This window comes from Canis lupus, chromosome 3, assembly GCF_011100685.1.
Source record: "Canis lupus familiaris isolate Mischka breed German Shepherd chromosome 3, alternate assembly UU_Cfam_GSD_1.0, whole genome shotgun sequence".
NCBI lineage: Eukaryota > Metazoa > Chordata > Mammalia > Carnivora > Canidae > Canis > Canis lupus.
The window spans coordinates 85,665,386-85,677,737 of NC_049224.1; the positions used below are offsets into that span (position 1 = coordinate 85,665,386).

General features: G+C 39.1%; 1 protein-coding gene across 2 annotated transcripts in view; it reads left to right on the forward strand.

The window, feature by feature from the left end:
• Positions 1–850: 850 nt before the first annotated feature.
• The window catches only part of SEPSECS (Sep (O-phosphoserine) tRNA:Sec (selenocysteine) tRNA synthase), a 36,597-nt gene continuing 25,095 nt past the window's right edge, over positions 851–12,352 (forward strand). The window contains exons 1-6 of one of the 2 annotated variants that reach the window (XM_038533559.1): positions 851–1,014; positions 2,189–2,343; positions 4,664–4,782; positions 5,103–5,147; positions 7,782–7,935; positions 11,241–11,343. In XM_038533559.1, coding sequence (XP_038389487.1) covers positions 901–1,014; positions 2,189–2,343; positions 4,664–4,782; positions 5,103–5,147; positions 7,782–7,935; positions 11,241–11,343 — 690 coding nt within the window. In that variant the 5' untranslated portion in view covers positions 851–900. Of the gene's footprint in view, positions 1,015–2,188; positions 2,344–4,663; positions 4,783–5,102; positions 5,262–7,781; positions 7,936–11,240; positions 11,344–12,352 lie in introns of both variants that reach the window. The other variant, XM_038533558.1, reaches the window with a different exon arrangement.

Here is a 12,352-nt window from a genome sequence, read left to right on the forward strand (position 1 = left end):
CGCGGAAGGAGAGCAATGCAACGTCAGGAATGGCTGTGGGCTCACCTAAGGAGGAGAGTGCAAGGAAACCCAAGGCAGGGATCCTACCTTTTCATTTCTGTGCCTCCCATCCCTAGTGCTAGGTTGTTGAATGGTCAAAGCAATTCGTTAATTCAACAGGGATTTTTTATTTTATTTTTTTTATCTATTTTTATTTTTTATTTTATTTAGTTTTATTTATTTAATTTTATTCATTTTTATTTTTATTCATGCATGCATGCATGCCCTTGCTATATTCCGGGCACTGTTCTAGGCGCTTGGGGGGGGGGGTACAGCAGCGGGAACCAGGTGCGTATCTTTAGGCAGTTTACATCCATAGATGTGTGGGTGCGGGGTGTACCAAAAAAAAAAAAAAGTAAAATCAGGTGATGGGTGGTAAGTGTTGAGGCCCAAAATTCTGTAGTGCCGAGGACGAAGGGAATGGGGCGCTGCTGTGTCCTAGCGGGCTGCCAGGCCCTAGCACATGCTGAGGCTCAGGAAACTGCGGAGGAGAGGTTCTGGGACTAGAGAGACACGGGGTCGGAAGCCTGAAGCACAGACTGCGCAAATCTCGCCATTCGACCGGGCTGGAGCGCCGAGAAGGCCGCGCCGCCTCCCTCCCGCCGCAGCCGCTGCGCACAGGTGCAGCGCTCCGCCTCCAGGTCGGGCTCGGCGCCGGCGCCCCTGCGCATGCCCAAGCCCGCAGGCCGGGAGCGCCGCTCGGCCAGTTGTGCGCATGTGCACAAACGACTCAGGATGTTTGTCCCGAGGCCTTGCCGTACCGTCCGGGCGGCGGGCGGCGGGCGGCGGGCGGCTTCCTGCTTCAGCGGCCGTGCCCCGCGCGGCCGGCGTGGGACCCCCGCCGCCGGGGCCGCCGCCGAGATGAACCGCGACAGCTTCGCGGCGGGCGAGCGGCTGGTGTCGCCGGCTTACGTGCGGCAGGGCTGTGAGGCCCGCCGCTCGCACGAGCACCTCATACGGCTGCTGCTGGAGAAGGTACGGGGCTGTCGGGCCGGCCTCGGCTCCGCGCCCCGCGGCCCTCGCGGCCCCCCTCGCGGCCCCCCTCGCGGCCCCCGCCCCCCCGCGGCCCTCGCGGCCCCCCTCGCGGCCCCCCCTCCCTGGCGGACCCCCGCCCCCCGCCTCCTCGCGGCCCCCCTCGCGGCCCTCGCGGACCCCCCCCCTCCCTGGTGGACCCCCCGCCCCCCCGCGGCCCTCGCGGCCCCCCTCGCGGCCCCCCCGCTGCAGCCCGCGGTGCACGCCCGCCCTCCGCCCTCCGCCCTCCGTCTCCCTCTCCAGCCGGCGCCGAGCGTGGTGTTGCGGAGCTCGCGGGGTCAGCAGGTGGAGTCCTGTTTGGTTTGCTTTTTTGCCCAACTCCGGGCCAGTAGTTGCCTTACTGTTGTGTGTGCGGGAAGGCAAAGTTCGCATCCCTTCCGCTTTGACCATTGCCAGGGACCCCGAGGGCCCTATGCCCGGCTCGGGGGGAGCTGCCGGAGCCTCACGAGTCTGGTTCCCGCCAGGCTCCAGGATTTTTTTGTGTGTGCGCTTTTATTTTATTTTATGTATGTATGTATATTTTTTTTTATTGGAGGTCGACTCGCCGACCTATAGCATATCGCCCGGTGCTCCTCCCACCGAGCGCCCGGCTCCGTGCCCGCCCCCCGCCTGCCACCGCCCCTCGTCCCTTTCCCAGAGTCCGGAGTCTCTCCTGCTCTGTCTCCCTCCCTCTCTGATGCTTCCCACTCAGTTCTTCTCCTTTCCCTCTAATCCCTCTCACCCGAATTTTAATTGCACCCCACTTTGACAAGTCCTCGTTTTCACGGCCTCGGTTGGAGAATCGTCATTTGAAGATGATGACATTTATTGGTTTTCCGTTAACCTGTGCTTCCTGCAGCTTGAGACCCGAGCGGATCTCCTCCTGGTCATTTATTACCCCCCCCCCCACCTCCCCCCGCAATCCAGAGCTGATGGCGACGCCGTGTAACAAATGTTTGGCCTCCTCAAGGTTTTTCTTGCCTTGGGCCCAATTTATGTCTAAAGTTTAGAAAGCAAGGAGGATGGCAAAATACACATGGCGAAGTTTCAAAAAAAATCATTGAAGGAAGATTCTAGGGCTGAAATATAAGCTTTTTAAAGAATTTACTTTTATTTTCATTTTTATCTTTTTTTTTAGGGGAAGTGTCCAGAGGATGGTTGGGATGAAAGTACACTTGAACTTTTTTTGCATGAGCTTGCCATCATGGATAGCAACAATTTCCTGGGCAATTGTGGTGTGGGAGAAAGGGAAGGGAGAGTCGCATCTGCATTAGTTGCTCGACGTCATTACAGGTATATTTTTAAAATAGAAACATATTTTTTTAAAAAAATATTTTGTTTATTTATTTATGAGAGACAGAGCAAGTCAGAGACACAGGCAGGGGAGAAGCAGGCTCCCTGCAGGGAGCCCCATGTGGGACTCCATCCCCTGACCCGGGACCAGGCCCTGAGCCGAAGGCAGGCACTAAACTGCTGAGCCACCCAGGCGTACCCCCACCCCCTTTTTTTTATTTTTTAAGATTTTTGTTGTTTAAAACGATGGTGGTAATACCAATAAAACATCTATTGGTAACCTACTTCTTCCCTATTCAAATGGGCGCATGAACCAGATGCAACAGGGAGATGGAAACAATTTGCCTGACTAGTTGCTTTTCAGGAGAGTAGGGTGAAAGTTCTAGTTATCCTGTGGGGTTCTGGGGCTTTAACTCTACTGCCTGTACATTTAATGTGAATGAACCTATTCGGTTGTTAGAATTTAAAATATGTAGAAGTTGTTTATAGTTTGCTATATTTCTTTCCTAACGTTGCGGGTTTTTTAAGAGAATGATTAGTAGGTAGAACTTTAAAACGTTCATCTGGATCTGAACCGAATCCTATTTTATAAATCCCTTGCTTTGCTGAAATAGGTGCAGGAAAGGTACGCTACACTTGATTTTAAATTAAGTCACTTTTTCCTTTTGTGGTATTTTAGAAAGCTTTTTCATCAATTCTTTTAACCATGTAATTGGTAGTGTTTCCAAATATGATCATTTCTCTGCTCTTCCACTTTTCTGTGAAATATAGATAAACTTTTAAAAACTCCTGTCTTGAAATGTTCAGTGGTGAAGTTTTCCTGGGGATAGTAGAATTTATTTCACTCAAAATCATTGCAGTGAGAACTAATGATAATGAATCTATAACTTGGATGAAAAATTCATGGTTAACATAGGCTAATAACATGATTTATGATATTTGTAAAAAAAATGCTTTGTACATTAAGTTTCGGTGGTGATGATGTATGACACTGGTGTTCTGTGATAATCCCAGTGTGACAGATTTCTAATCTAACTATAAAGTGCAAACAGATATAAATTTGAAGAATATTCAGAGGTATCATTCATGTGTATAATGTCATCTAATTTAACATGAGTGGATTTGGACACTAATTTTCAAGGAATGTATACAGATGACCCTTGAAACAATATGGATTTGAACTGTACAGGTCCACCTACACGTGGACTTTTTTCGATGAAAACCGTACTTTCGTTCTTCCTTATGATTTCCTTAGTAAGATTTTCTTTTCTCTAACTTGCTTATTGTAAGAAAACAGTATATAATATAGCATATAAAATATGTGTTAATTGACTGTTTATGATATTGGTATGGCTTCCGGTCAACAATAGGCAAATAGTAATGAAGTTTTTGGGGGAATCAAAGTAGTTATACATAAATTTTTGACTATGCAGGCCTCTCCTAATGCCCCCCCCCCGCCCCCCCGATTCAAAGGTTAAGTGTAGTATTTTTTAAATTAAGGCAATATTTGAACTTGCAGCTCATCCCCATGGGAACTTAGTCCACTGCTCTCGTTAAGGAAGTGGAAAGAAATAAGAAAATCTAATGTTGCATATATTCTGGTTTTCTTTTGCTGCTAGCAAACCACCTCAAAACTTAGTAGCTTAAAACGATAGCTTATTATTACCTCTCACAGTTTTGTGGGTTAACAGGGCTCAGCAAGTTGATTATTGCTTCCAGCGTGTCATGCAGTTGTAGTCAGATGTTGGCTGAGAGTTTTAGTTACTAGGTTCAACTGGGCAATTTATCCAAGTTGACTCACTTAGGTGGCCGGGAGCTCAGATGGCCTCCCCAGGTGGTTTGGGCCTCTCCCAGCATGGCATCTGGATAATAGGAGGGAGCTCCTGCAAGAGCAGTTCTTCAAGAGGTCAGGTGAAGCTGTAAGGCTTCTTGGATCGAGATCAGAAATTCCAGAACATCACCTCCATTAGATTCTTCCTGGCCAAGCAAGTCACTAAGGCCAGCACATATTCAAGTGGAGAGGAATTTGATTCCATTTCTTGGTGTTGGCAATAGTGTATGGGCATTGGGAGAAGAGGAATTGATGGTGGCCATCTTTGGAGACTAGCCCTACAATGTAATTGATAAATTTGTTTCAATTTAACCAGGATATTTTTACATTATTAATAGTTTATGAAATAAACTTGTCTGCGATAGTCAAGTGTTGTTTCTGGTGTGGGTTTTTTTTTTTTTTTTTTGTTACTGTATCTGTATACTTATACAGTGGATTACTTAGAACACTGAATATTTTTGTCCAGTTGTTGGCCCATTTTTTGCTTAGGTTCATTCATGGAATTGGACGATCGGGTGATATTTCTGCTGTGCAACCAAAAGCTGCAGGTTCTAGCCTTTTGAACAAAATTACCAATTCTTTGGTCCTGGACATCATAAAGTTGGCTGGTATGTACTGTGTTAATCATAATACTTTCGGCTGGCCAGCCACATACACCTTTGCCTCCTATCTTTTATGAACGCCTCTTTCCAAACAGGTTATAAATGGCTTTTGAAAGATATATATTTTTAAAAACCCTTTAGAAAAAGATAGAAAACCAGAGCCATAAGCCTGGAGGTTGAATTTGGCAGTGAGCTTCCTGAGACCAAGTAGAGAGGAAGCACTAAGTCTATAACTCCTACTGTTTGATTGAAGAACTACAGAATTTCTTCAAGAAGGATGCTAGTTTTTAGCGGAATAATTAATTTTTCTTACTTTTTATTTTTAGGTGTCCCTGCAGTGACCAGCTGCTTTGTAGTTCCCATGGCGACTGGTATGAGTCTAACCTTGTGTTTCTTAACGTTACGACACAAAAGACCAAAGGCAAAGTATATTATATGGCCAAGAATAGACCAGAAGTCTTGCTTTAAATCCATGATCACTGCAGGTAAAAGAAGAGAAGTGGCATATATAATGTAGGAAATTCAAACTTTTTGTATAGAGAAAGATGAATGAAGAAGAAACTAAATGTGTTCTTGTTCTCCCTTCTTATTGTAAGAAAGTATACATAACAAGATTTACCATTTTAATCATTTTTAAATGTATGGTTCTGTAACATTATATACATTCACATTGTCGTACAGCCATTGTGTAACATATAATCTCCAGAACTTTTTCATCTCAACTGACTCTGTACCCACTAAAATAATAACTCCTCCCTCCCCACGACCCCCAGTTCCTCACAATCACTATTCTTTCTGTCTCTGAAATTGACTGCTCTGGGTCCTTTATATAAGTGGAGTTACAGAGTATTTGTCCTTTTGAGACTGGCTTATTTCGCATAGCACAATATCTTTAAAGTTCATGTTGCAGCATGTATTAGAATTTCTTTCCTCTTTTAAGGCTAATACATCACTGTATTTATCTTTCTCAACGTTGTTTACTCATTCATTCATTTGTTGATGGACACCTGGGTTGTTTTCACTTTTTGGCTCTGGTGAATAATGCTGCTGTGAATATGGGTGCACAAATACCCATTTGAGTCCTCCTTTGAATTCTTTGGGGTATATGCCATGAAGTGGAATGGCTGTATCGTATGTCCATTCTTTAAAATGGAGTTACAAATACTTATCTCACAAGATTGTTTGAGTATTAAGCAGGATAACATATGAAATGCCCAACAGTAATCCCTGAGCACGAAGGGTGCTAAGGGCTTCAGGAATGGTTGTTGTTGTATATACATATGTGGAAAACACATAAATTGTTGTCATAAATCAAAGTGTAAGGATACAGGCATCGTTATGTATAGACGAGATAAAAACTTCACGTTGGTATTTTAGTATTTGGCTTGCTTAAATCAAGGCAAATCTGAGAATTTAAGGTTAATTTTGAATAATCTCAGTCTGTTGTATGAAATGAACTGTATTGGCCTATAACTAAACCATATAAATAATCCTAAAGAAACTCATGAAAAGGGATTCATAATATGGACATAGAGCAGAAACTGATAGACTTTTAAGAGATATACTGATTTATTTTAAGTGGTATGAAGTTGTCAAGAAGTCTGTTTATTTATATCCTATTAACCAAAGAACTAATAACCAAACTTACAGGAAAGATGGCCATATTGAAGAATTGGAAACTTTTCCAAAAGATGTTAGGATTTGTACTACAATTTATGGTTTATCCTTTCTTAGGATAGTCTATATTCTTAGGAGACAAGATAGTTGTATTCTCAAAAAAAAAAAAAAACATTTTTAATGTTGAAAGCGAAAGTAGGGTTAGGTCTCAAAAATTTGAGAAAGAATAGAAAATTAGGTGTCATTAGGAAGCACTATTTAGGTTTTGTTTTAATAGCTGTGAAAGTATAGATATAAAACATGGACATCTCTGAACCAACATAATCGGATTGATGATTTTAGGGTGGCCAGGTTTTTATATTTCTGTAGGTAGAATGCAGACAACTTAATATGGATTATAAAACACAGAAGAAAACTACTTCCTCTTAACTGCTTTAATTTTCTGTGTTTTGGCTCCCTTGTCTATGAAATGAGCGAGTTGAGCTAAATGGTTTCTAAATCTCTTATAGCCTCTAAATACATGAGTCCAGCCTGCTGTAGATTTGCTATTTGGGAAGACTGAAAATGTGACTATGTAATGACTTTATGTGTAAAATTTCCCTAGTTTATTTTCTATCCAGTTTGTAAGACTTAAGCACTTTGATTTTACTTTTACCCTAAGTACTTACTAGTGTTACAACATATTTAGTTATCTAAGTGCTTTGTACATTGCTTACTGTATATATTGCACATACAACTCTTAAAGTTTATGGATACCTTAATATTCACCATATAAGATTACACATTATTTGATCAGACATTTGATCATGTGCTAGTTAAGTGTACTAATTCAATTGAAAATTGAGAAATAGTTTTTATATTTAAAGTATAGAAGGTCCTTGTAAACTATGGGATGGGTCAGTGATCATTAGGCTGATAAAATTCATTACTTTTACTTTAGGACTAAAATATAAAGTTGACGATTGTGATTTGTTTTAGTACTTGAATTATATTATTATTCTTGTCCATCTCTGAAATAAAGCCAACTTAAAAATGAAATGCTGCCAGAGAATGGATTTACTTTTCCTCAGTCTAAATGGAATCATAGTGAAGGAGTCTTACTTTTATAGGTATCTATTTGACCTTTGTTTTCCTTCCCAGAACAAGTCTTCCTAGTCATATCTAAGCATTAAATAGATTTTGTGGTCCTAATTGTGGTCTACTAGTCCTTCACGTTGTTTTGACCTGCTTTTGATTCATGCCAAGATTGAGCCAGGTCTTTATTACGAGGCAAGGGCTCACTGACCAAATTTAGAGTTCCTATGTAGAATAGCACTGCTTCCTAGAGTTCCAGGATCTTCCCTTATTTTAGTTTATCTAACATTTTGATTTCTGGTTGGCTTGGTTAGGTTTTGAGCCTGTGGTGATAGAGAACGTGTTAGAAGGTGATGAGCTGCGCACAGACCTGAAAGCAGTGGAGGCTAAAGTCCAGGAACTTGGGCCTGATAACATTCTGTGTGTTCATTCTACTACATCCTGTTTCGCTCCAAGGGTGCCTGATAGGTAAATCATTCCCAAATAATTGTCCCTTAGGCGTCCATTGGTCTTTTAAATGAAATGCAGATAGAGGGACTCTCAAAGATGCTTATTAAGTAACATTTGGAAAAAAAAAAAAAAGTAACATTTGGCAGGAAATAGGTGAATGGACTAGTGGAGAAACAACACAGTGGTTTGGGGAAATAAAAATTTGATACAGAATAAGAAAAACAACTAAAACCAAATGGAGATCCCTTTATCACCTGAGTAGACACAGAGCAACTGTCTTCCTGTTTTTGTCTGTTTCTGATCTCTTTGCATCTTTGCCTCATTATTTAATAGAAGTTTCTAAGCATAATGTTGGATTTAGTTGTTTTAATTGCTCCACTTCTTTGATCTTACAGTTAGTTTTCTTATATCAGAACTACCAGTATCAACAGATTTTTAAGTAGAAAATTTAGGATTATTTATTACCTTCTGAATTTCTTTTCTTTTTTTCTTTTTTTAAAGATTTTATTTATTCATGAGAGACAGAGAGAGAGAGAGAGGGGCAGAGACACAGGCAGAGGCAAAAGCAGCCTCCATGCAGGGAGCCCAACATGGGACTCGATCCCAGGTCTCCAGGACCACATCCTGGGCCGAAGGCAGGTGCTAAATCGCTGAGCCACCCAGGGATCCCCCCCTTCTGAATTTCTTAATTGGAAGATGAACTCGTGTACACTTGAGTGTACACGGTGATTGTCTTTGCATTTAGAGAAAACTGCATATATTTAAGAGAAAAGCAAAAAGAAAAAAAAGCAGAAAAATTTTTTTTCTAAAGGAGGTCCACAAATTTTATTCTGAAAATATAACAGGCTTGGGTAGAGTAATACAAATTTCTAGTTTTGATGGCACTCTCTGTTTCATTCTATCATGTTGAACAGAAGTGCTAATAATTTGTCAGAACTATATTGACTTTGGACTATTTTTTAAGATAAAGTTAAACTTTAGTTTTATTCATGGAATCACACAATTTGGCAGTAATGAATGTACGTTACTTTTTTATTAGGCATGTTTTAAGAGACAGTTTTAAGACCATGCTCTTGAAAATTTACCTTGTTTTATTTGTGACTCTGAATCCTATTTTAAGATAATATTACATATCATTTCCTTGTTTATTCATTACTTACCAGTTTTTAAATTTATATTGAAATATAAATAAAGATCTCTGTACTTTATTCATTGATGATTTTGCTACCTGGAAATATTTTAATGTGATAGAAATAAATCACATTTCCCAAAAACAGCACATGGGTATGTGTTAGATTGTTTATACTTTAGGATAGTTTTGTTTCCTTTTGATTTTTTTTTTTTTTTTAAGATGTTTACAGTATGCTTGGTGTAGGGTTAAGTATTTTACATGTATTATCTCTTTTGGGAAAAAAATTACAAATATTTTTTATCAGAATTCTCAAATGACACTTTTTAGTTCTGTTATATAATGAATGTTCCTGATAAGAGTGAACTTTAGGAAAATGGTGAAGCACAGTTATTAGTAATATGTTCGAATTTCTAATTTTATTAAATTTAAGATGTATTTTGATTTCTTTGCATTGAGATTATTCCTTTATCGTCTTAACTTAAATAAGCATATGTATGTTATCTTTATTAGTTAATTAATTGGACAGAGTATTGTAGGGCAAAATCAGTCAAAGGAAATATAAAAAAATAAGGGTATCATTTCTTCTATCTGAATAACATCTCAATTGGCTGCTAAGTTGCAATACAATTTGATCTACATGGAAAGTATTTTTTATCTGTCCTTGCCTTTCATTAAATATCTTTATATAATATTAGCAGATTTGATCAATTCTGAATATTTAAAACAACTCAAATGATATTTTTTTCCATTTTAAAATAGTACTTTATGTTATTATAGCGTCTTACTCTCAAGGAACTTTGTTAATAAGGAATGCTTTCATTAGAACACAAACATGTCGAAGTGCCTTTTATGAAGAAAATACTTGTGTGCATCCCAGAAGATCTATTTTGTTAAAAACAAGTATCTGATTAATTTGAGTAATGAAAGGTTCCTCTCAATTTGTGAGGTTTATGAAAATGAATGATAAAATGACTTTTTAACTCATAATACCTTAAGGAAGTAAATTGAAAACTTCTGACAGAAAAATGGCATTCCTGTCTGTACTTTTTTTTTTTTTTTTTTCTGTCTGTACTTTAAAAACAATGCGGGCAGCTCAGGTGGCTCAGCAGTTTAGTACCGCCTTCAGCCCAGAACATGATCATGGACACCCGGGATCGAGTCCCATGTCGGGCTCCCTGCATGGAGCCTGCTTCTCCCTCTACCTGTGTCTCTGCCTCCCTCTCTCTCTCTGTGTCTCTCATGAATAAATAAATAAAATCTTAAAAAACAATGTACATCCAAAAAATGTATTTTGCAAAAATAAATAACTATGTAATATATATTTGAAATACATCCTTATGGGAAAGAACTTTTATTGAATAAAAATGCTTTGCTTCCAAATCCTTTATATTATAGAAAGAACATTTTTAAGAAATTTAAAACTTTATTAAAACATAGGATTTAGTCTTAGTTTCATAGCATGTGAAGATATTTGTTAGAGATGGCCTCAGTCACAAGTAGTATTTGGATTTGCAGAGGAACACCATTCATTACACACTAATTGAAATTTATTACCTTATTTTGCATAGAGCTTGACTCTCAACTTGTTTTAATATAAGGAGTGTCAAATGAAAAAGTAAGAGTGAATTTAAAACCAGCAGCTATTTAAAAGATTCTTTAGTTTGCAAGTTGTTGGAAAATGTTATTTTGGTACTGAAACATTTTAATGTTCTGTATTTTTTAATACATTAAAGTCTACTTGAAAATGTATTTTTTACTTTATGAGATGTTAAATGTAAGATTTCTTAAGATTTTAAGACATGCTAATTATTTTGCAACTATTAGCTTTAGTATGATAAGCAACCAAAAGCATTTAAAAATGAGCATACCACCCTGTTAAGAGATCATTATAATCTTCTCGCTTTTTTATATAGGAAATTTTAAAGTGATTTAAAAGCTCCCATGTATACGGATTTTTATAAATACCCGTTTTCTCATTTATTGGTAACATTAATTTAAAAGCTTTTTTAGGTTTATCCTAAAGTGCCTGCTGCTGAATTTTATGCTAAAATACTGCTGTAGAAATTTCAGTTTTCCCGTTTTTTTCATAGTGTACATTAAGAATAACTATTGAATTAAAAAAAGTTCTCACACTGTAATTTATAAAAGCACAGTAGGAATATGTCTTTCTGTTGAATATTTATGTTTGTAGATTAGAAGAACTGGCTGTGATTTGTGCTAATTCTGGCATTCCACATATAGTCAACAATGCTTATGGAGTGCAGTCTTCAAAGTGTATGCACCTCATCCAGCAGGTAAGAGTTTAAAAAGATGTGTCAAGAAAAAACTATTTTAACATATTACAAGATTCTTCCTTTGTTTTTCTTACTACTTAATATAGTAAAATCAACCATTTGGCATCCTCAACTTCATGCAGCATTAGAAATTGGCATTTGATATCCATACAGTAAAAGTCACTTTTCTTTGCTGGTGGTTGGACTAATAGTTTTGGTCAGGACCAACAGAGAAATACTTCAATAGCTCATTTTTTTAACTTTCTGAGGTTGTTTCATTACCAGCATTCTCACTTTTCTTACATACTGGGTTATTATAATTTAAAAACTATATTGATGATTTATTTCATATTTGAGGAATCACTTATTATCCTATGCTGGAAAATAGCTTCACTTTATAACATTTTAGCGTATAAGCTATGTAGTTACAGGTTTTAAAATAATGTTATGATTTTGTTCTTATAAATATCAAATAGGATGAGATCCTGGTCATCTGTTTTACATTTTTTTTAAAGATTTATTTATTTATTTTAGAGAGAGTGAGCGCACGCACGTGTGGGAAAGAGGGGGCAGAGGGAGATGGAGAGAACATCTCCAGCAGACTCTGTGCTGAGCGCGATTCAGGGCTCTGTCCCACCACCCTGAGATCATGACCCGAAACCAAGAGTCAGACGCTTAACTGATGATGCTACCCAGGCACCCCTGGTTTAGATCTTTTTTGAAAATATGCCTGGGCATCCCATCCTGCTCAGGTTAAGAATTAGAGCCATGGCCTGCAAGGCTTCGTATATTCAGGCCTCTGTAGCTTCTCAGTTTTGTTTCCTGCTGTGCTCTGTCTCACCTGCTGTCTCCTGCACACCTGCCTTCCTTCTGTTCCTCCAGTGTGCCACAGGTGTGCCCACTGCCCTGGTTTTGTGTTCGTCCCTTCCCCTCACTAGATTCCTCTTCCAGAGACTTGAATGGCTTCTTACCTTTGTCAGACACCCGATCTGAAATTACTGGTTCCTTTTCCTTGCCTGCGTTTTCTGTG